The sequence below is a fragment of the Choloepus didactylus genome, chromosome 15, assembly GCF_015220235.1.
Source record: "Choloepus didactylus isolate mChoDid1 chromosome 15, mChoDid1.pri, whole genome shotgun sequence".
NCBI classification, from domain to species: domain Eukaryota; kingdom Metazoa; phylum Chordata; class Mammalia; order Pilosa; family Megalonychidae; genus Choloepus; species Choloepus didactylus.
This window is the reverse complement of record NC_051321.1, coordinates 8,926,105-8,950,599: the sequence shown is the minus strand read 5'-3', so window position 1 is coordinate 8,950,599 and position 24,495 is coordinate 8,926,105. Positions and strand designations below refer to the sequence as shown.

At 49.3% G+C, this 24,495-nt stretch overlaps 1 protein-coding gene across 2 annotated transcripts in view; it reads left to right on the top strand.

Moving 5' to 3' along the window:
* LOC119510135 (phospholysine phosphohistidine inorganic pyrophosphate phosphatase) overlaps positions 1-24,495 on the top strand; it is a 137,948-nt gene that overhangs the window by 11,371 nt on the left and 102,082 nt on the right. For both annotated transcript variants that reach the window (XM_037804266.1, XM_037804267.1), the window contains exons 2-5: positions 5,642-5,829; positions 8,596-8,749; positions 14,715-14,778; positions 15,626-15,718. In XM_037804266.1, coding sequence (XP_037660194.1) covers positions 5,642-5,829; positions 8,596-8,749; positions 14,715-14,778; positions 15,626-15,718 — 499 coding nt within the window. The remainder of the gene's footprint in view (positions 1-5,641; positions 5,830-8,595; positions 8,750-14,714; positions 14,779-15,625; positions 15,719-24,495) is intronic.

The following is a 24,495-nucleotide window of genomic DNA, read 5'->3' as shown; positions in this document are numbered from 1 at the left end:
GAAACATCTGTTGATGTCCTAACCCCCAGTACCGCAGAAGGGGACCTTTCTGAGAAATAGGGCTGTTACAGCTGGAATTTGGCTAGTTATCTGAGATCATACTGGATTAGGGTGGGGCCTTGATCCAGTGACCTTGTCTTTGTAAGAAGACACACAGAGTGGAGAGTGCCAGGGATTGCACCCAAAGCTAAGAAGAGGCAAGGAAGACTTCTCTCTTGCACTCTTCAGGGAAGCCGGAAGCGCTCCCTGCCGACACCTTAACATGGACTTCTGGCCTCTGGAACCGCGAGAGGGGACATTTCTGTTGCCTTAAGACTTTGTTTTGGACCCCCAGGAAACTAAGACAGATAGTAACAGGGAGGTTCCACCCTGGGGCCCGAGGTGTGGCCCCAGGAGGTGGAAGCAGGTTGGAGAAGTTAGGGGGGCAGAAAGCTGGGTGATGGGAAACCCCCCTCCCAGTCTGCACCCCCCTTTCCTCCTGATGGGAATTTCTCCTGCCTCATCCGGGAGAGAGCTCCTGGTTCCTGTGGGAGACCGAAATTCCGCCCGGGTAGGCCCTGGGGGCCTCCACGGCTCTCTGAAGCCTGAGGATGAGCGGGTGAAGGAACGCAGCAGCCTTCTGTGTGGTGCTGCGGGCTTGTCCGTCCCTCTGTCACCTCAGAATTTGGCCCAGGTGGCCTGCAGCCTCACCCTCCCACCCGCAGACCCCTTCCACTCGAGGCTGGGCTTCCTCTCCCCACCACCATCCTGAAGGGTCTCTCCTCCTGGGTGGGGATGGTGGGATTTGGAGTCCCTGACTGCCTGGGCTGCCAGCCCTCCCCACATGCCCCCCCTTCAAGTCCCCTGCTCCTTGGAGGCTTGAGATGGGCAGAACAGATGTCCGGTTGGTGGGAGCAGGGCTGGGGCGGGGGTCCCGAGGAGATGGGAAGAGCAGACCCCGGATGATAGGGACAGGGATGACAGGGGATCCCAGCAGCCAACGTGGGCCTCTCTGTTGCTGCCACTGCTTGGAACCGGGGTGGTCGGCATTCTCACACATGCCAGGTGAGGCGGGCGAGGGCCCCTGCTTTGAGAGCTCAGGGCGGGCCGGGTGGGGTGTGAGCCTGACCCCTGGGCCCTGACAGACCTCAGCTGGCCTCTGTGAGCAGGCACCGTGCGCCGGGCTGCACTCAGCTCATTCCAGGTCGCGTTTGACCCTCACTGTAACAGGGAAGTGCCACCATTATCCCCATTTTACAGATGAGGAAACTGAGCCACAGAGAGAAGAAATGGCTTGCCTGAGGCCCTGCAGCCCTTAGCGGCAGTGCTGGCACCAGCTCTCAGCCACCGGACTCTGAGGTGCCTGCAGGGCACCTTTTTCCCCCTGGTCCCTTAGCAGGAGAGTGCAGCCTGCATGGAGGAGCCGCTCACTCCAGCCTCCACGGTGCTGGGGGTCCTCGGGCACAAGCCATCCCCCCAGCTGAATGTCTGGGCTGATCCAGCTTCCCCAGCCTTTGTCCTCTGCAATCCTCTAGAGCCCTTGCCCAGGATGGATTCGAGTTGGACGCTGGAGAAACACTGCTGCCTCCTGGTGGGATTAGCAGGAGCTTGGGGTTTCTTCCAGAATTTGAAAGCACTGACTAGGCACAAGGGTCTTACCAAGGCTGTGGGAGCAGTACCCAGTACTCAGTGGTACAGGACAGTTTCGTTTATCACCAAGTGGGCCTGAATGAGTACTTGGTACTGAGTACTCTGTACATAGTACTCGGTGGTACAGGGTGATTTCATTCTTCAAGTGGGCCACCCTGGATGAGTACTCGGTACTGAGTACTCGGTGGTGCAGGACAATTTTGTTCATCACCAAGTGGGCCTGCATGAGTACTTGGTACTTAGTACTCTGTACGTAGTACTTGGTGGTACAGGGTGATTTCATTCTTCACCAAGTGGGCTGGTCTGAACAAGTATTTGGTACTGAGTACTTGGTGGTGCAGACAATTTTGTTCATCACCAAGTGGGCTTTCAGATCTGAAATTTGGATTGGTTAGGTGCATCTAACAGTAAAGCCTCCATACTGGTTGGCTTCCCTGCCACGTATGTTTTGGAGAATTCAAGAGAGCATCTGGGTGAAGTTAGCATAGGAAAGGGACATTGGCTCCCAGCCAGGCTCGGACCCCTGGGAGCTGCTTGCTCTGAGTTGCCCCTTCCGTGGTCCAAGCTTGTGGAGCAGACAGTGCCTTGGGCCTGTGCAGTGCTGTTCCAGGCCCTTTGTGGCACTGCTCCTGGTCCCTGCAGCCCCCGTGAGTACCCAGTGGGCCCCTCTCTTGTCTCTGTGACCCTGGGTGGCAGTCACCCACAAGCACAAGCCCCACATCCCAACCTGGGAGGCACCCAGGTGATGCTCATGTTCACCAAGGCTCTGCACCGGGACGTGGGCTGGCCAGCATGGAGGTGTGGGGAGGGTCTGCTCCCAGATGCTCCCTGGGCCCAGCTGCTCATTCAGCACCTGGGCCCCCACCCCCTGCACAGGGAAGGAATGCGGGGATGGGGGGATGCCGAGTGAGGCTGAGCCCTCCAGGAGCCCAGGTGCTGGGGAGGAGGCCGAAGGGAGGTGGTCTGATGCAGGGAGCAGCCCTAAGGGCTGAGAAAGCTGAGCTGTGGGAGGGGTGGGCTCTGCCTGGAGTGGGGCAGGGCCCGGGGGGCTTCCTGGAGGAAGGGACAGACGAACCCTCCTTGAAGGATGACTCGTGGGGAGGGTGACGGCAAAGACTCGTGGTGAGGAGGGGGCCTTGTGTCCTAAGGGATGACAATTCCAGAGGGCTGGGCCGGGGTGGGGGACGGGTGGAGGACGAGGGTGTGCAGGCAGGGAGGACGGAGCTGGGGCCCACCTGGTGGGGGGTTTCTGGGTCCTTCACCTGTGTTTCCTCCAGGCCCCTTGGGGGAGGAGCCCCAGCTCTCCCGGCTTCCGTGCCCTCTGCAAGGTCGCTCAGGATGCCCCATAATTGTCCTAACGTTTTACCTGCTCTGGAGCCGTAATGAGCGGGTTTTCATTATTTCCGGGTGAGCGCGCCTGGCAGCTGCCGACAGCCAGCAGATGTGTAGAGTCCGAGGTGATTTGTAAGGGACCGGCTCCTCTGATGCACGGTAATTGCACCGGGCGGCTTGTCACTCAGAGGCTCGTCCCGGTCTGCTGGGATGAGGTAAAGGTCAGTTCAAAGAACTGGTGTGGTCGCAGAAGCAGGGGTGTACCCCCACCTGCACCCAGCCCGGGGGGCCCCAGGGGAGGTGCTGAGGCGTGGCCGAGGGCTCAGAAGGACACTTCCCTGGGGTTCTTGGGTGGAGGCGGTGGGTAAACACAGCCCCTTCTGGAGCTGGGGCCACCCTGATGCCGAAATCCCTCAGTCTTGCTCCTTGGGGGGCTCTTTACTCCCCTTGGGGGGGCTCTGGCTTGCCTGGCATTCTGGGGTGCTTGTGTCTCAGGCTTCCCCAGGCCCAATCTGTGATGTCTAGTTGTAGGCCGAGTCAAGAAACACCAAGGACATGGGCCAGTCAGGGCCCACCTTCAAGCTGGGGCCCTCGCCTCACACCTCCGTCCTGGGGTGCACTCACAGGTGCTGCCCGCCCCCGCCCCCATGAACACAACGCCTTTAGAGCTTCCCTTACCTTCCAGCAGATGCCCTGAAGCAGACCTGGGGCTTGGGTTCCCGGGGCTGCTGGAGCCTCACCTGGGGACCAGTGTTTCCCTTTGGGGGCCCTCGGAAAGCACCGGGTGCTCCTGCTTGCTGGGCTGAGGGCTGCACACGCCTTCCTGCGGAGGGTTGAGAGCCTGTATGCTTTGCTGCTGACCAGCCATGTGGTCTCGGCCGTGTCTCTCTGGGAGCCCCCAGTTTCTGTCTGTTGCATGTGGATGATGGCTCTCGCCTCTGGTGTGTACTCAGTTGCATGCACTTAGTGAGCAAGCGCTGCTTGCACACCAGGCCCTTGGCACTGGGGAGGGTGTAACCGACAGCCAGCCCACGGGGTTCTGCCCCAGGGAGTGAGGTGAAGTCAGCTTCTGGACATGGGCGACCACACAGTACTTGGCCCAGTGTCGAGACTCAACATAATGTTTTATTCATAAGATTTATTCTCAGAAATTAGAACAAAATGAAGGACAACCTGGATCTCTTCTCGAGAGGGCTGAAAGTTTTGGTACGGAGCATCGAAGCGGGTGGAGTGGGATGGCGAGGATGCACAGGACCCGAAGGGAAAGGGACTTCCCCGAGCATTTTGCACCACATTTTTCAGGATCAAAGTCTGTCGCCAAAAAGAGAACTTTGATTTTCTGAGTACTTGGTATTTCCAGGGAGACTGGTGGCTTCAGTATCCCAAGGTGAGTTCTCTTGTTTGTCCCCTTCTTCATTCACATCTGAAGTTGTGTTTGGAATAACAGATGCTAGGCTCTGTCATCTCCCCGTCACAGGGATTGCTCACTGCTCTGGGAAGGTCATATCATCATTCATTAGCCGTAATTAGTCCCCCAGGACCCCTTGCATTTCTTCACTCAACTGCTCCATTAACTTGGGTGTGAATCACACATTCCGGACGCCAGTGGATGAAGATCTATCCCTAATATACAGAGGGATGTTATTAGTTACAATATATTAACTGCCTAAGTTAAAAATAAAAAAAGCTATCTTTATGAAGGGCAATTAACCACTAGGTGTAATTGATAATTCATAAGGCTCTGATTAGGAAAGACAAATAATAAAGGAACGGATCACCTGGGCTATTGAAGAAGACGTCTTCAGTGCCCCAGCCTGCCTTCCTGCCATTGTCAGTCGATGTACAGATTTCTTCCCAAGTTTCATCTGTCACCTGAGTGCTTGGAGGGTCTGGAGGTTTGCTGTAAGGTGGAATGTGCGGTTTCACCATGGAAGGTGGTTCCTGTTTCTGTTGGGGCCTCTGAGGGGCCTGCAGACTCAGGGACACCCTTGGGGAAGCAGTTGGTGTAGCCGTAAAGGAAGGGTCCGGTTCCTATCACCAGCCGTCGTTTAGATTTTTTGTCCATTGGTCATTCAGCAAATGTTTGTGTCCGTGCACCTGACGGCTTTGCCTGGCAGGCCTTTCTCATGGGCAGCGATGAGAAGGCAACCCTGTTTGGTGCCCTCTGCCCCTGTACGTCTTAGGAACCGTGAATGCACAGTTAATAAGGCAGAGACAGAAGCAGCTCAGACGCAAAGGGGAAACGTTAATTATTGTGGAGAATTACAGCGAAATTGCTATGGCCATTCAGAGGTGAATGTCTAGCCTGGCTGACGGGGCATGGAGGAGGGAGGTGCCGAGTGGAACTCAGAGGCTGGTTAGACAGTGGCGTTCCAGGTAGAGGGAGAGGCAGGGGCAGAGAAGGCTGGGAGAGGAACCTCAGGGAGCCCCAGGTGTGTGAGGGCAGTGAGGCTGGGGAGGAGGGCTGTGGCGTCCCCTGGGAAAGGGTCTGCTGCAGCTCGGTCCCAGCCTGAACACACCTGGGGGTTGGCCAACGCCCACCTCAGCCACCCACACTGGCCTCGCCCATTCTGGGTTTACCAGGTGCCCTCCGAGAAGCGTCTCTCACTCCCTTCCCGGGAGGCACACGCTCCCACCTGCCCTGCTGACGAGGCCCTCGGCCCGCTCCTTTCCCTCACAGGCTGAAGCAGTCCCAGCTGAAGGTGAGATTCTGCACCAACGAGTCTCAGAAGTCCCGGGGGGTGCTGGTGGGGCTGCTTCGGCGGCTCGGCTTCGATATCTCCGAGGGTGAGGTGACCGCCCCTGCGCCGGCCACCTGCCAGCTCCTGAGGGAACGAGGCCTGCGGCCACACCTGCTCGTCCACGACGGTAAGCTGCCCGCCCTGGGATCACGCAGAGGTGCAGGCGCCCCTTCCCTGGGTGGGGGGCTCCTCTCTCACTGGGGCCACTTGGACAGACACTCATGGGCCTGTGGGGGCAGAAAACTCCGGGGCTTCGGCGGGTGGCTGGGGCATGTCTGGACCCGGCCACGCCCTCTCGGCCTCCCGCCAGCAGGTGTGTTGCAGGAGAGCCTGAGCTGCTCTCCTTGATCTAGGATGGGACCAAGGGGGTGGGGAATTGTCATGGGGGAGAATTCTAGCTCTTGTTGCCAGAAACTCAAAGAGCGCGAGAGAGTATTCTAGAATGAGTGAGAGAGGGAGTGGGAGAGATAGGAAATAGATGGAGGTCTAAGCTTCCTAATGCCTGATACTCATAGCCTTGAATTACGTTTGTGAAAAACCACCCCGGCTCTCTGGAGCGGCGTGTAAATGACTGTCGGAACAAAGTTTGCATCCTTGATTTTAGTCTGAATGCAAGAAAAGAGCCTCCTTTGACCCTTGTGGAGAGTTTTTCTGGAACAGAGCAGAATGAACAGTATTACCTGGTGCCTTCTGAATATTTAAAAGGAGTAGATATTCGCAACGCTTCAGAATTCAGGAAACTTTCTCTGTCATCCCACTGAGCCTTCTTCCTCTGTCCTCTGCACTTGAAGGTTTTCATTTTACAAACCCCCAGCACAGGCGAATGGGCTCCCTCAGCCCCCACTGCAGGCAGGAGGGGGGGCTGTCAGAGGGGAAGGGGCTCCTGGGGAAGCCCGAGGGTGAGTTCGGGGTCCTGGTGCCAGTTGTGGGTGATGAGCCCAGCCTTTAGAAATCATGTTTCTCAAAATACGTCCTCAGTATCCCAGCATCCCCACCAGTGTCCTTAGAACTCAGTCCTAAAAGAAAGAAAGAGTCAGAAAAAAAGTCCCCAGGCAGGAGGGTGGGGTCTGGGCCAAGCTGGGAGGAGAGAAAGTTCAGCCTTTGCCTTGGAGGTGGCGAGTGGGTGAGTCAAACTAGCAGATACTAAGGGTTTGCCAGGGCTCTGGGAAGACAGTCGCTCTTCCCAGCGGTAATCCGTGTCTGAATTTTAAATAAATGGACATGTGTTTTCAGACTTCAGATTTTTTCTAAGTGTTATAATTGATGGAGTCCCCCCTCCAAGTTTTAATTATGAAAATTTTCAAGCAGACTGCAAAATTGAAAGACTTTTATCTTGGAAATCTTTTATGTATCACCTAGATTTAAATTGTGAACTTTCACTCTATTTTCTTTATTACGTATCTGTCCATCCCTCCATCCATCTTGTATTTTGATGCATTTCAGAGTAAATTGCAAATGTTGGAACACTTCCCCTAAAAAATTGAGCGTAGCATTAATTAGCATTCAGTGTTTTGTTTACAGTTTTTCTTTTGATGTATAATTTACATACAGTGAAATGTATACATCTCAAGTGTACTTTTGCTGAGTTTTGACAAACGTATGCACCCACATACCCCAACACCCTCTTATGATATAGATCATCATCGTCACCCCAAAAATTCCCTCATGCCCTTCCCAGCCAGTCCCCACCCCCATGCCCTTCGAGGCAGACATTTTGACTTTTTCCTTTATAAGTCAGTTTTACCTGTTCTCAAATTTCATATGAATAGGTTCATACACTATAGAGTCTTCCGTGTGAGGCTTCTCTCGCCCTGCAGAATGCTTCTGAGACCCGTCCGTGTTACAGCACGTAGCGGTGGTTTGTCCCATTGCATGGATGCACCACAGTTTGCTTAGCCAGTCCCTTGTTGATGGACACCTGGTTGTTTCCAGTTTTAGGTTGTCATGAATACATCTGCTGGGAACATTCCTGACCAGTTCTTTTGGGTAAACACCTAGTAGTGGAATTGTTGGGTTGTAGAGTAGGTATATGCTCAATTTATAAGAAACTGCCGTACTTTTCCCCAAAGTTTCTGTATTGTTTTGCTCTCCTATCTCCACATCCTCTCCAGCACTTGGTGGTGTCCGTCTTTTTAATTGCAGCCATTCTGGTGGGTGTAAAGGGGTATTTCATTGTGGTTACTTCCATTTTTTAATCCAGAAAGGTCTACACATGCCAAGAAAGGTGCAAGCACGTTTCTTCCTAGGGGCTGATGATTTTATTCTTGCAATGTGCCATATTTCAGTTTAAGAGCGGAGGCAGATGAGGAGGAGGAAGAACTTTCCTGAGGGGCTGGTGAAACTGGCCTGGCAGGATTGGGGATCTGCTGCTACGTTTTAGGTCTCGTATATGTTCCTGCTGCTCGTCTCCAGTGGGATTGCCTGAAATATGACCTCATATTGGCTTCTTACACTTTGGGGTTTCAATGCCGACCCTCTAAGGGTTGCACACAGCCTTGTTTCTTCCTACAGCTGGGAATCTGTGTCCTCCAGGCAAATTTCCCTTCTTACTTGCAAAGCCGTGGATTTCTTGGCTGTGGTGTGGAGCTCAGGGAGCTCCCGGGACCAGTGCCAGCTTTGGGGTGAGGGTTCTCTGTATGGAGCCATCTCTTTCCTAACAAACCTTCTGACTGCAGATGCAGGAATTCCTTCATCCGTAAAATGGGGAGAGCACCCCTTCCTTGCCCACGTCTTATGGTAGTTGTGAGGGTCAGAAAGAGCTGGGAGGGTCAGAAGAGAAAGGAGCCGAAAGCTGGGAGGGCAGGACAGACATGACAGACAGCTGGCATCCCTGGTGGGAGGTGGAGGGAGGCCGTGCCCCCCTGGACCTTGATTGCACGCTTTCTCTTTCCAGGGATCCGCTCAGAATTTGATGAGATCGACACGTCCAACCCCAACTGTGTCGTAATTGCAGATGCGGTCGACGACTTTTCCTATCAAAACATGAATAAAGCTTTCCAGGTGCTCATGGAGCTGGAAAACCCTGTACTCATATCACTGGGCAGAGGGTAAGTCGGCTCTGGGGAGAGTCATTTCCGGCTGCTTTGGATGATGCTTCGGTTCTCTAACTTACAGAATCAAGTGGAGAAGGATGCCTAAAGGCGGCATGAGGTGTGCACAGGGTGTCCTTCTCTCCCCTTCCCCCTTCCTGTCTCTTTTTCTCTTTATTTCTTCCTTCCTTTCTTTTAATAATTTTTTTTAGGACATTAGAGTACTCTGTCCCTAGATGCTTTTTGATCAAAGTTCTGCATGGGCCCTCGCCTGGGAGAGGCCGGGTGGGAGGCTTTGCAGAGGTAGACCCCTTGGAGACCCTGGCGGCTACATGTTGACTGTTTTAAGTTTAGAGCAAAGAGGGAGAAGGTGCTTTTGCACAGATTGAGAAGGCATTTCTTAGCCTTTGTGAGTTCTTTTTCCCCCCAAAGGTATCTGTGGTTCAAGGTGATGAAGAATTGTCCAAGGGACCACTAAGCAGTGAGATGTAGTCTTGAGGGCCTGTGGGAAGCCTTCGTCTGGGTGCTGGCGTGTCCAGCTGCAGAGCTCGTCTCTGAAGTGGTGACTTTGTGGCCATTGTCCTTGTCTGAGCCTTTCGTGTGTGCCTCCCCCCATCTCTTTCTTTGAAGAAACATCACTGGTTATTTTTCTTAACATCTTTTTTTTACCACCAAGACAAGATATGTTCATTGAAGAAAATTTAGAAAGTATGATGACCCACAAAGAAGAAAAAAATTTTCAGCCCCAGTGTACAACGAAAATGGCTGTCAGTATTTTGGTGTGTGTCCTTCCAAACGGTTTCCTGTGCCGAGACAGAATGGCGTCATACTCAATCTAGTTTTGTAGCCTGTTTTTTATTGTTCATCAAACAATATATCTTGGATGACTTTCCATGCAATACATAAACATCTCTGGGCATGTTTATCCATTGCACAGATATTCTGTAATTTTTCTGATCAACCCTGGCTGGGGGGACATTTCGGTTCTTTCTGATTTTGTGCGGTAGTAAGGCTGTGATGAATATTTTGATGCTTTTCGGATGATGTCCTCGAAGTTGATTACTGAGTGAGCATTTTTGAGGATCTTGATACAGGTTGCCAAGTTACTTTCCAGAAAGCTGTGCCGATTTATTCTCTCACCAACAGAAGTGGCACAGGAATTTTAGAACCACAGGCTCTCAGAGTTGCAAGCATGTTTTGGAGTTCTTACCCCAGCTCCTCGCATGGTGCAGGAATGCTTGGGCCAGCTCCAAGGGAGCGCTTTCTGGCTTAGATGATTCTGGAGATTGGGTGCTCACTGCCTCCACCTGCTGAAAAGAGCAGCCGCTTGAACAGCCAAGGGCCACTGACTATGCATGAGCACTTTTTTTGCTCTCTGTGTTGTTTAATCCTGACCGCAGCCTCCGAGCTGTAGGCAGATGTGTTGCCTTTTACCGGTAGGGGTCTTGAGGCTTAGAGGAGTGAAGGAAGCTGTGGCCCCCAGCTGGGCCAGCTGACCCCAGCACCTGTGCTTGTCCCTGCTGGGCTACATTCTAGAGCAGACGTTTGGCCCACACAGGATCTTAAATTCTTTCTGAGCTCGTGTTTACAAATTGAGAGGTTTTATGTAAAATATCCAGTTTTCTAGATTCGTTTGAAGAAAGAGAAGATCTGACAGTCCCAGTCCCACATCCCTGCATGCACAGCGGCTTCCATTAGCTCCAGGTCACCACAGACCCCACCACTCCCTATCGCCCCTTTAGGCTTTAGAGTCAGTTGCCAGTAATCTCATTCTGTGGCTATGTCTCTATCAAAAACAGATGAATGGAAGATGTTTCAGGAGAGCAAAGAGAGGATATATTTCCTTTAGGAACTAGAAATGGTCTATTATGCTTATCCTACAAATGAGATGTGTCCTTTTCTAAATGTAGGTCACTGCTATGAAGCAAACCACAGGGCCTGGCCTGCTTAACTCAGCTTTGTTCTGGGCTTTGCATTTGCTTTAGCAACCTCTCACTGGAGAATAGGCCTGACTAAGAATCTTGGTTACAACAAAGTTATGTTGAAACTTTTTTTCTTTAAAGCTGTTGCTTCATAATTATTAAACATTATTATTCCAGATTAAGGGTGATAGTATAAACAAATAAGACCATTGTTGAAAAAAGAACAGAACCAGTTGCTTTGAGCTTTGTACTCCTGCAACAAATTCGGTAGTAGGCTAGGGTTTGTTTTAAAAATCGGAAGCGGATGGACTATCTAAATGACGGGGGTTCTGATGCTACGCTTTGGATGCTTAGAAACTGGAGGAGGAACTGACAGCTTTGGGTCTCAGCCTCTCGGGATGGCCGTGAAGAGAACATGCCTCGGGCGCCGTCCCTGTCCCGGAGGGGCGTCCCCAGCAGGGAAGTGCCCGCTGGGGAGGCGAGAGCCACGGGGGAGGCCCCGGGCAGTGTCCACCTCCTGGAAATGGAGTGATTTACATTTGGCATCTGTTTGGACCTGTGAGTGGGAATTGGCTTTGTAATTTCTTCTGTCATGCCGCCGTCAGAAAATTAAGCTGTTTACGCTACAGACTACGGAAGGTTAATGGTTCTTCTGGGAAAGGTCAAGTGGTCATTTTGAAGGGAGGCTGTGCTGAATAATCGGTAAGGACAGAAGAAGAAAGCATAAAATCACATCTGACTGCCCCTCCTAGACTCCCCCCCACTCCCCCCCCCTTTTTTTTTTCCGCAGTCTCCACCGTTTCCTCTTTGTGGCTGGAACACTCAGGTTCCAACCAGCGCCCCTGTCAGCTTTATTTTCCCAACATCAAAAGATAAATATAGCAAATCTCTTGTGTGTCAGGAATAACTCTGGGCTTTTAAATTTTTAAAAAAATTAACCTAGTACTTGTATTTAGTTTATATCTAAAAATGTTTCAGCGAGTGGCCTCAAGATGCCTTTTTGTTTTCCTGAATGAATGAATGCCAAATAAAGAAAAATTGTGGGCACTATAAAAACAAGCCCAGATTCAGTTCAGAAAGAAAAATATTAAAGTTTCTCTTTTTGATTTGTGGAAGTCAGTTTTCCTTTTAAAATCTAAAGACTCGAGTGAGATTTTTGATTGTGTATTTTTTTACGCCACTCATTCAGATTTTTCCCCACCATCCAGGACTAAATTTAAACCTAGGAAGGCCCAGGTTTCTTTTACTTTTGAGAAGAGGCTTGCGGGGCTACAGAGGAGCAGAAGTTGTGCCCTGTGGGTCTCCTTGGGAGGGTTCTCCGAACGAGAGGGGCCTGTCACGCGCTCCTGGCCCATCACAGCTGAGGGCTGGGGGTCCGGGCCCCGACGCTCCGGAATCCTCAGCTCCCGACGAGCTGTACATGTTGCTGTGGCTGTGGTTTTCTTTCTTTCTTTTTGGCTCTTGCTTCTGGGTGAGCATTTCTGATGCTGGGTGCATCCTCTCCTCGCCTCCATCCTCCGTCCCCGGATCACTACCGCACGTCACTTGTAGGGCCCTTGAACCCCCCATCCTGGGCTCCTTGCTTCTCCTCACCTCCCACCGCACCCCCTTCTTACCGGATGCTACAGTCACCTCTCCAAGGTCTGGGGGCAGTGTGTGGACTGTAAGCTCCCGGGGGGTGAGGGCCAGGGAGGTCCGGGGGCGGTTTGCGGGACAAGGGCCTGGACTCAGCGCCTGTGAGGCCTTGTGTGGAGCAGTGTCTGCTGCCCCTCGTCCTCAGCCGCATGTTGCTGGTTGATTCAGAGCTGCCCCCCAGCCTGGGCACCCTCCTGCCCTTCCCTTTTAGCAGGATCATCCCCTCTCTCTTAGTCTTTAGTGTTCCTTTCCCTGGATGTCTCTCCTGCCTGGTACTGCAACGAATTCCATAGCAGGCAAAGGTTTGTTTTAAAAGAATTTAGTGGGGTATCTGGCTGACAGGGGTCCTAACTTAACACTTTGGGTGCTTGCAAACCAGGGAAAAGAACTGACAGCTTTAGGGTCACAGCTTCTTGGGGTCTCCAGCATGTCCCCTGCCCCCTCAAACCAGAGTGCCCCAGAGCACAGGGTTGTCTTATCATCACCCATGTCATCACCCTTCTCCTTCCCCACTAGACTAACCTGTGAAATAGGGGGTGCTGGGGGGTGCAGACTGGGTCTGGGAGTGTCCCCGGGTCCTGCAGAGGACCTGCTGGCACCTCACTCCCCCAGTCATTCACCTCTTCATTAAAACCCTGTATGTGCTTTGCTGTCCAAATCATCATACTAAAGCGGCTTATTGTCGATATGAGAAAAATAAAAGGAAACTTTTAAATGAGAGATATAAATGCAAAACATACGTTCTGGGCTCTGAATTTAAGACCACTGAAATTAAGGATCTCAAAGCCGATGTCCTTTTTAAAGGGGGGCATTTCCAGAGCCTCCCCTCTGTGAGCAATGTGGCACTTCTCTCTGACTAGTGGGGACCTTGCTGGACAGGTGCCATGTCCCAGCTTTTCTGCGACCTTTTGTGATGGGCCTTGGGACCCTACAGAGGGGTGGGGTTCACTCAGAGGCGGGAATGGGGCCAGTCATGGCAGGGGATGCCCCCAGCTCTCACCAGTGGACCCCAGACTCAGAGCCATCTGAAGGGGGGCGTGGCAGGGGGTCACCCTTGGGAAGGCCGAGGCTTGGGCACCACCAGCCGTGCAGCCCAGCCTCCTCCAGCCTGGAAGCTTCTGAGAGGGGCCTGTAGAGAATGCCAGCGGGGAGGGGGAGGCAACGGAGAGCTGGAGGAAGGGCTCAGTTCTTACCTTTCAAAGAGACACAATCTGGTCCCACCCCCACACTGGAAGGAAACCCATGTTCTTTCCCAGCTCACACCTTACTGGCTGGGTGCAGTCTGTAGTGATTTTCCCTAACTTTTTTGAGCAGCTCCTTCTGCTTATGCTAAGCACTTTGCATATATTATTTTGTTCACACTTCACAACAATCTGTGAGGTAGAGTCTGTTTTGTTTTAGCTCCCTCCCATACACCATTTTACAGATTAAGAAACTGAGGACCAGAGAGATTGAAGAAACCCTGAGTCCCACAGTTAGAAGTGGAGAGAAGATTTGAACCCAGGCAGTCAGCACGCAGGACTCTTCTCTCCGCTTCTCTGCATCCGTGTGTTTTAGATGTCTCTCAAGTGTCAAAAGGCTTGGGAAAAGGAGAAGGGTCATTGGTGTGATGGAGCCCCAAATGTTTTAATAATTCCAGCATAATTTCCCCTTTCTTTATTCTTGGGTTTCAGTTAACCCTGTGTTCTGAGCAGCACTGACTAAACCCCCTTCTCCCCTCTTTCCAGTCAGCGGCTCTGCTCAGAAGGAACCGGGCTTAGCACCCCGCAGCCTTGGCTAAGCCGGAGAGTGGAGGCCACGGCTGGCACAGGGTCAGCAGAGTTCACAAAGCCAGCGTCCGGCTCCTGTGAGATGGGGGAGAAACGGTTGTCTCCTCACAAACGCAGCTGGTGCCCGCGGACCTGGCACCCCGTTGACCTCCAGCTAATAGGCCGTGGGGCGGTGTGCTGTGGGCCAAATGGAGTTTTCTTCAGGCAGCAGTTAGGGGTTAATTATTAGCAATTGGTGGTTGACCACATGTTCTGTGGACCTGCTGTCCTTCCCTGGAACACAGGACACTTGTCTTTCTCTGTGTTAGCAACTGGAACCATCTGCCCATGGGGTCCCCCGTTAATCATTGCAGCAGGGTCCCTACGAGGCTGGCAGCTGGGGGCTCTTGTGACCGAGCTGAGCTGCTGGTCGTCTGTGCTTGTGTCTCTGGGGTTGCTGGCCGCCGCAAGGGTCTGGTGCTCGCCTGCCCGGGCCTGGCGGCCGGTGCTCTGGGCTCTGCTGCTGACCCCCTGGTCATTCTCAGCATGGCCTCTGCAGCAACCCCTTGACCCTGACTCAGCTCTCTTGAGCCACCAGAACCAGCACCTGCAGTTTCTCTTGGTGGTTCCCAGGCCCTGTGGCTCCTGCTGACCTTGTGCCCTCTTCCTGTCTTCCAGGCGCTACTACAAGGAGACCTCGGGCCTGATGCTGGACGTCGGCCCCTACATGAAGGCACTCGAGGTATTGGCCTGGGCGTGCCCCCTGCCCCATTCTCTTCTTAGGACCATCTGTGATGGGTCTGGTCTTTCTGGGGAAGAGGGTGTCCTTAATGCCTGGAGTTGCTTCTTCCAGCTGACCACACCCTCTTCTGCCCTCCTTTTGTCCCCACCCCTAGTGGGCCCAGCCCTCACCTCCCCATTCAGCTGGCTGGCCCAGTGTGTTCTCTGCCACTCTCCTCTGAACTCCCAGCCCTGCATCTGTGTTGTCCTCTCCAGGCTCATCTCTGACCCTGGTTATCTACAGCACCTCAAACTCGCCATGTCCCTAGATGGGGCTCCCCAGAGTCCATTCTTACCCACATTCATCAGCTGCACCAACCCAGGGCTCCTGCCCAAGGCCAGGCTCATGTCTCCCCTTCCACACTGCTGCAGGGCTCTTGACTGCCTGCACCTGGAGGGAGGGATGGACAGGCAGAGGAACCCTGGCAATGGAGCTGGAGGGTGGGCAGGGGGAAAGGGGGAAGGAAAGGCCAGAGAACAGAATTGTAGCTGGATGTGGAAATGAGAGCATGTAGCCGGGGTGTGAGCCCCTGTGGCTTTGCCCTCCCAGCTGCAGCTGGGCATTTGGGCAATGGCAGGATGCTGGTGGAGGGTGCCCCTGAGCGTCCCAAGCAGCTGTGGAATCCTGACGCCCTTACCTTGGACAGGTGTTTCTCAGGCCACATGGTCCTGCCCTGCGAGACCCTGGCCTGTGAGCCCACATTTGGGACAGTCTTCCCTCCCTTTGCAGAGGGAGGCCTTGACTTGAGGTGGGGTGCCTGCCCGCTCCAGGCCCCCAGACCCAGGCCTCGTCCTTTTCTCTTTTCCAGTATGCCTGTGGTATCAAAGCCGAGGTGGTGGGGAAGCCTTCTCCCGAGTTTTTCAAGTCCGCCCTGCACGAGATGGGCCTGGAAGCCCACCAGGTACGACAGCCGTGTAAAGTGAGCCCAGGAGGGGAGCGTGTGCAGGCAGCTGTGTCGGGGCCGGGGGATTTGAGGGCTCAGGCAGCCAGTGGGTGTTGGCCGGGCAGCCAGGATCCCCCTCGACAACTGATTTGGCTGGAAAGGGGGAAAAAGACAAAAAGAAGGTCCACAGGATGTTTTCAACCCACTAAATTGTTTTCAGAAATGTCTTTGGCTTTTTCTAAGTGACTGTTTGCTCCTTCTCCTCCTTCTCTTATCAAAAACTGGTGAGTCCTATTTGTGTATTAAAGCTATTCAATTGGAAACGCAAAAAAAGCAAGATTAAAGACAATATATAAAAAAATAATAGCATTACTTATCTTACCACCTTTGCATTCTGACTGTTCAGGGAACAGAGAGCATTCCAAACATACATCTTAAAAAGAAAAAGGTTCTGATTTTTGAGTCCACGCATTGTCCTCGTTTCCCTGAGTGTGGGCGGTCCCCTTTGACAGGTGGTTTTCTGGGGCATTGTGGAAAAAAGATGGACCATGTCTGCCTCCAGCCCCAGCTCTACTGCTGTCTGGGCTGGACAGGGGTGCCAGGGGAACCCCCCATGTTTCAGTACCCCGTAGCAGGGCTGGGGCTCAGGGTCACCGCGGCTGCTCTGTCCTTGGACCAGTGTCTCCCTGTGTGGGTTCTGGTCTGACCACTGGGCCTCCCAGTGCTCCCTGGAACCTGTGGTGTCACAGAGCACGTCAGAGGCTGCAGCGTCCTGGGCAGTCCCCAGGAAGCGCCCGGCAGTGGCATTAGGCTGCTGGAGAGGGCAGGGCTTGTTCTGTGAGTGAGTGCAGACCGCATGAGCAAGCAACCTGGGTTTCAACACTTTGTTTTATAGAACAGGGTTCCTTTTCTATTATGAAAAATTTCAAGCCTACACAAAATAGAATGATACAGTGATCCCTGATGTTAACTTTGATCCCTGGTCGAGGTAGTGAATGCACAGCTCTCTACCATAAAGTTACTGTTTGTCCCTTTGTGAGTAATAAGTATCTGTGGACAGTACATGAAGACTATGTAAGCGTTCTCTTTCCCATCATTCTTTCCTCTCCTAATTCTAGCATCCATTGATAATTCTTGCCTGAACAATGATGACTGTGGGGTTTGCCAAATGGCTATTTTCTGTTTCCATCATTCCTTCTATATTTATTGATTGGAATTTACTGTAAGAAAGCGCTTTCCATTTTCTTCCATTTATTTATTCAAACCAACACAGACTCATGGGTATTCATTTTATTCTATGAGTTATAATCCATCATTGTCATTATTTTGTTGCACATGTTGTCCCGTATTTGGCCATTGGACCCCCTTCAAATTTTTTTTTATTTTTTTAACCTTTTATTTTGAAATAACTTCAAACTTAGAGAACAGTTACAAAAATAATACAAACCTCATACAGAGAACTCCACAATACCCCCACCCTCCCAGATACCCAGATCCACTAATTTTAATATTTAGCCACCTTTGCCATATCATTCTTTCCTTCTATCCATCCATCCATCCATCCATCCATCAATCAATCCATCTTCTGAATGTTTGAGAGCAGGCTGCATCATCACACTCCTTGAACACATAACACTTCCAAACAAGGACATTCACTTATGTAAGCTCTGTAAGTGCAGTTATCAAGTTCAAGAAATTCAACATTGACATAAAGCTTACATTCTATATTCCAATTTTTTCCTATGTCCCAAGAATGTCCTTTAAGCCTTTTCTCTTCCATTCTTAGATCCCATCCAGTTTTGTGTGTTGCATTTAGTTGTCATTGTCTCTTTAGTTTATCCTTCTTTTTTTTTTTTAAACCATGGAAACATGCATACATGATAAATCTTCCCATCCCAACCCCTCCCAGGTGTACCATTCAGTGGGATTAATCACATTCACAATGTTACAGTACCCTCACCACCATCCATTACTAGAACTTTCCCTTCACCACAAACAGAAACCTTACACTCATTTTGTATTAATTTCCTGTTACCGCTGCCCTCACCTCTGGTAACCTGTACTCTACTTTCTGTCTCTACAAGTTTGCATATTCTCTGACATTTTCTCTGTGGTTACTATGGGGCTTAAATTTAACATTCTAAATCTATAAGAATCTCATTTGCTTTGATACCGACTTAACTTCAATAGTATACACAAACTATGTTCCTGTACCCCTCCACCCCCCCACCTTTATGTAGTTCTTACATGTTTATGCACTGTGAATCCCAAATCACTGATTTATCATTACACTTTGTGCATTCATCTTCTAGATCCTATAGGAAATAAAAAGTAGAGTTACAAGCCAAAAATATAATATTTCTGGTATTTATATTTACCCATATCATTATCTTTACCAGAGACCTTTATTTCTTCAGGTGGCTTCAGTCAACTGTCTGGTGACGGTTCCTTTTACCTTGCAGAACTCCCTTTAGCATTTCTTGTAGGACTGGCTCAGTGGTGATGAAGTCCCTCAGCTTTTGTTTACCCGGGAATGTCTAAACCCCTCCCTCATTGTTGAAAGACAGTTGTGTCAGATACAGAATTCTTGGTTGGCAGGTCTTTGTTTTCACCACTTTATCTATGCCTTGCCACTGCCTTCTTACCTCCATGGTTTCCGATGAGAAATCAGCACTTATTACTTATTGAGGCTCCCTTTTATGTGACACATTGCTTCTCTCTTGCGGCTCTCAGAATGCTCTCTTTATTTTTGGCATTCAACAGTTTGGTTATAACATGGCTCAGTTTTGGTCTATTTGGGCGTGTCCTGTTTGGAGTTCATTGAGCATCTTGGAAGTGTGTATTCATGTCTTCCATTAAATTTTGGAAGTTTTCAGCCATTATTTTATTGAATATTCTCTCTGCCCCTTTCTTTCTCCTGGGATTCCCACAATGTTACATTGGTGCTTGATGGTGTCCCATAGGTTCCTCAGGCTCTATCCACTTTTCTTCATTCTTTCCTCTTTCTGTTCCTCAGACTGGGTGATTTCAATTGTCTTATCTTCAAGTTCATTGATTCTTTCTTCTGCCAGTTCCAATCTGCTGTTGAACCCCTCTAGGGAATTTTTTATTTCTGTTAATGTGGTCTTCAGCTCTGTTTGGGTCCTTTTCATAGTCTCCTTCTCTCTATTGATATTCTCTTTGTGTTCATGTATCATTTTCCTGATTTCCTTTAGTTCTTTGTCTATGTTTTCCTTTAGCTCTTTGAGTATACTTAGGGCCCTTTTTTAAAAGCCTTTGTCTGGAATGTCCCAGGTCTGATCTTCCTCACTCATGGTTTCTAATGCTTTAATCGTCTCCTTCGCCTGGGTCATTGCTTCCTGTTTCTTTGCATGTTGTTAATCTTTTGTTGAAACCTGGACATTTTGATATTTGAATGTGTTATTGACTCTGAGGTGTCTGTTTCTTAAGCTTATACCCAGCTAGTGTTATGATGGAGCTTTCCTTGTGTGCCAAGAAGAACAAATAAAAAAAGAAGGTAGAGAAGAAAACACCTTTTCCAGTTTTTGCAGATTGACCTGAAGGAGTGCTCCTCTGTAGTTTAGAGAATAGCTCCAGGCAAAAGCACAGGAGCCTCCCTGGTCCTTTCTGTGCATGCATATTGTTTTAGGCATGTGCATTTGGCCCTAGGAATTCCCTGTTTATGTGGATACGAATGCCCCCTCTTCCCTAGGAAACAGCTTCCTCTTGTCCCAGACACTGCACCATTTGTCCTACAGCCAGCAATCACTTGCCCCAGGCAGCCACTTGACTGCTCTCCCACAGCATTCTGTAGGAGAGCTTTGTAGGAGGGTTCTACTCTCAGGGCAAGTTCTGGTTCAGACGGTCCCTCAGGCCACCACCAGACAGATGGGGCCAGGCATCCATGCTTCCAGAGTACGCACAAGGATTACTCTGTCCCGTCTGGAAAGAGGACCAGGGATCCTCACTGGGAGATGAGGGGTGGGGGTGGGGAGGAGCCAGCCAGGCAACACCAGATCCTGCCGCGCGTATGAAGCCTTTTTCTTGATTCAGCACCTGCCCTTTTACTGCAATCCTTTAACTATGTTCTGGAGCTTTGAGAAAGCTTCTGCCAGTTCTAGCTGGTTGTTCAAAGCTTCTGTGGGTGGACAGAGCCTGGAAACTTCTACGTGCCATCTTCCCCTTTCAAGTTTAATTTCCACTGGTTAATCTGTATCTCCACACACTCCTCTCCCCTCAGTTATTTAGATTCAAATCCCAGAAATCATGTCATTTCACCTGTAAATATTGCTATGTATCTCTAAAAGACAGGATTCTTCTTTAAAACATAGTTACGGGGTGAGGGACAGAGAAAATTATTGATTAATGGATGTGGCATTTCGGTTTGAGGTGATCTATACATTAAGTAATGGATGTTGGTGATGGTAGCACAATAGTGTGAATGTAATTAATACCATTAAATTGTACACTCTAAACTGCCTAAAATGGGAAATTTTGAGTTATATAAACATTACTAAAATAAAAAGCTTAAAAAAGAGATGATAGATAAATAGTTGATAGAAAAATTAGGTAGGTAGGTAGGTTAGATAGATAGATAGATAGATAGATAGATAGATAAAAAGTAGCAAAATGTTAAAAGTTGGTGGATCTGGGTGTCCAGGCAGAGCTGTGTTGTTTTCTCTTTGACTTTTGTATTATTTATGTGACTGTTATGTATGTTTGAAATTATTTCAAAATAAAATATTTTTAAAAATTTTAAAAAAAAGGATGTTGTAGAGAAAATAAAGATATTTTAATAGTGGTCATTGATGAAATAATGCAGTTTGGACCTGTATATATTAAATGGAGAAACAGAAAAACAAAGCAAAACATAGTCACAAAGTCATTATCACATCTAAATAAAGTTAAAAATGATTCCTTAACATCAGATATCCAGGTATTGTTTCCATTTCCCTGTCTTATTATAAATGTCTTGTGCTGTTTACAGTTTTTTTGAATCGGAATCCAAATAATGTCCTTGCATTATGATTGGACGATACGATCTCTGAGTGTTTTCTAACTCCCCTCCGATGAGTACCCTTTTGTTTTTTCTTGTAGTCTTTTAAAGGAGAAAGTGGGTTGTTTATCTGGTCGAGTTTCCCGGAGTCTGGATTTTCTTGATTGCATCTCAGTGGTGTCCTTTCTGATGTTCCTCTGTGCTCTCTACTTCCTGTATGTTGGTTGTTAGATCTAGATGCTAGATCAGCTCCAGGTCTGATCGTTTTGACAAGACTCCTCTATAGCTGATGATGTGTTCGTCCTTTAGGAAGCAGATTGTCCAGTTGTCTTTCCTTCCATGGTGCTAGCAGCTATTAGTAATCGTTGCCTAACTCCATTAATTCACTGATGGTTGCAAAATGGTGATTCTTAAATATTGCCATTCCTTCCTCATTTATTCTCTGGAGTGCTTTTATGCAGAAAAACTTCTCTTTGTCATCTGTTTGTGACCCTGGGGTGGCGTTCATATAGAAAACTCCAGATAAAAGCCTTCTTCTTTCTATTAATTTATTTGTAAAATATTAAGTTGATTCTGTAGCCTACTCCCAAGGTGACAAATGAGATTTAAAAATACTCAAATCATTATAAATAAGTGGACTTAAACATATTTGATTGGTTTCAATCCATCACAGTTATTGTCTTATTGATGCTCAGATTTTGACCAAATTATTTTTACTCTAGTTGGCTTCTGAGACCCTTTGACATAACCCTAGTGGTGTTTGAGAGTTTTTTTACTCTCTGTTAAGACAAGATGTTCCAAACTTGCCTTCTACATTTCGTGCCCTAGGCCTGTAATCAGCTGTCCTTCAAAGAGCCAGCTGACCTCTTGTGGAAAATAGTATTTAGAAACTATAATCAGGGTATTTGTGGTTCTCATTGCTGCTAGATTGGTCGTCATTTCTAACCATTTTTAGTTGACAGAGCTTAGAAATATGGGGTTTTACTTAATCTACTCAATCTTGTATCTCTATTTCCTTTTTTTCCATGTCAAAAATCCTGGTTCTCAAGAATATCAACATTATTATTCATTTCCTGTAGCCCAAAACACATACACGGTCTTAACATTCTTCTGCATGAGAGAAATCAGACGCAAATGAGGATCTGCTGCCAGCAGCTCTGTCGGTGCCACCAGTCCACAAACCAGCTCTGTCGGTGTCACCAGTCCCACCATCAGCTCTGTTGATGCCACCAGTCCACAAACCAGCTCTGTCGGTGCCACCAGTCTCACCACCAGCTCTGTCGGTGCCACCAGTCCACAAACCAGCTCTGTCGGTGCCACCAGTCCACAAACCAGCTCTGTCAGTCCCACCAGTTCCACCACCAGCTCTGTCAGTCCCACCAGTTCCACTGCAGCAATGGGATTACTGGTCACTGGTGCAGTTGAAGATACCATTTTTTGACAGTTATTTTCATCCTTAGAGCATATGTTTCTAAGGATTGACAGTCAAATGACTGTCTGAAACCTCACTGGGTAGTGTGCCACAAACTGGATCCACTTTGGATTCATTTGACTTTTAGTTTTTTAGGGAATTGGTTTTTCCACATTTAAATTTGTTTCACAGTTATGTAGAATATTTGTTTAGTTACAAAATAAAATCCACAAGACAAAACCTATTCGAGGAAGTCTAGCTTACCTCGCTTTCCTTCTGTTCTGCTCCTACCTGTCTCTCGTAGGTAACCGTTTTTGTAAATGTTAGGGCTTATCTCTCCATTTCTTAAATATAAGCAGCCATGTATATATATTTACATCCTACTCATGGGATGAACTTAGGAGAAAATAAATTCTTAAAATAATTTGTTTTGGAGTGGGGGCATGCTGTTGCAATGAAATATTTAAAGAGCAGTACTAAAATTATATAAGCTGCATGCTCACAACCATCTCAAGCAAGCATCCCCCCAAAACAAACTGAAACATAAAAACCTGCCAAGGCCTAGAGCCTAAGACCAGCAGGATCCACATATCACGACGTGATCACTGGTCTCATTTCAGAAGTCAGCCCAAGCTGTCTCGCCACAAGCTGTGTCCTTCCTTTTGGCATTTTCCAGCTTGTTTTTCCACAGTCAGTGTTTTTTATGTTCCGAATGAGGAATTGCTGCCGAGGCCCTTGGGGACAGGGGGCCCCTCTGTGGTGGGGAACCAGCCTGGTTGATCTGGTTTCCTCATTTGGCAGGGGCTGGGCAGCCGGGGCTGGGTGCGGAGTGTAGGGTTGTGGCTTCCTGTCCCATTGGCATCCCTGTGGCTGGACAGTCCATTCTGTGGCTTGGGACGGCAGAGGAAGTGCCATCGGTGACAATGGCCTCCCACACCGTCATCCTCCCTCCACCCTCGAGCATCATTCTGTCTCTCCCCCTGACCCACAACTGAACACTAATCGCACGTTCCTCACCTCGCCCCCGCCCTCCATGGCTGCTCTTCAGTGTCCATTACTTGAGCTCAGGATGTGTGAGCATTTTAAAGCAGAATTTCAAAAGAAGGCCATTTCTGATGAACTGTGTCTTATGCACGAGGTCATCGCTCTCTGCCCCTGCTTCTTTATTTTAAATGAAAAATGCCCAGAAGGAGCCGTCTTGCTGCCAAAGTGCCAGGCTGGGGCGAGCCTTAAATTTTTCAAGCAGCTTTAATCAATAAAGTTATCACCAGTCATTTCCCTCGATAACTGCTTCTTCCCAAGACCCTGACTTGCTTCTCGCTACTGAGGAGTCTTCGGCCACCACTGGAATGGATATAATTCCCCAAATCTAATTTTCATTTTAACCTTTCCTCAATAGCCTAGAAATAACAGATTGCTGGTAGTACTCTCTTAGATTGGAAATTCAAACCTCATAGAGGTATCCAGGCCCTTCCTAGGATTCAGTAATAAGGCAAAGAATAACATACCTTAAAGGTTACCTCTAGAAATACCCTATTCTCCTGTTTAAGGCTTCTGAATTAGTGGGTGCTTTCATTGCTTTTCTTAAAGTCCAAATGATGTGAAGGTTTGGGCAGGTTTCCATATTCACAGGAAGTTCTGTCAGTTGCTGATTTTGCATGTTTAACAGAAACCAGAATGGTTCAAGCCAGAGTGTTTGGTTAGGCAGGAGCCCATGTGCCACCCCAGGGAAGGTGAGGGACCCGAGGCTTGGAGCGGGGGGACCTGGTGTCTACAGAGAGACCCCAGGGGCTGGGCACCCCGGGTCCTTTCACAGAAGTTATTGCATGAAATCCTGATGCCAGTCCCCTGTGGAAGGTACTTGCCTTCTCGTCTTGAGGTTGAGTTGGGGTCTCTCCACCCCGGCACTGCTGACATATGGGGCCAGATGATTCCGTGCCGTGGGGTCTGTCCTGAGCATTGTAGGATGCTTAGCAGCATCCCGGGGCACCCCCTCCCCCGGTGTAACACCCCATATGTCCCCAGGCATTGCCAGTGTCCCAAGAGGTGGGGTATGGGGGAGCAGAGTCACCCTGCTTGAGAACCACAGTGTCAAGAGAAGAGTCATGGAAAAGTCCAGCGATGCCCCCAGAACTGTTCACTTGAGGAGCGAAGCCGGGATCCAGACCCTCGTCTTCCATGTCCCCTTGAGGTCTCTTCTTGCTGGTCCCTCGGTTCTCAAGGAGGAGCCAATGGCATAGAATTTCTTAGATTCCAGAAATGTAGTTTGAAAAGGTATGTTTAGTAGTGTAATATCATTTTCTATGTGGAAAAATACTAAAATATATTGTTGGCAGAATACAAACTATAGAAAATAAAGTTAGAATCTCCTTGGGTGTGAGAGTAGCG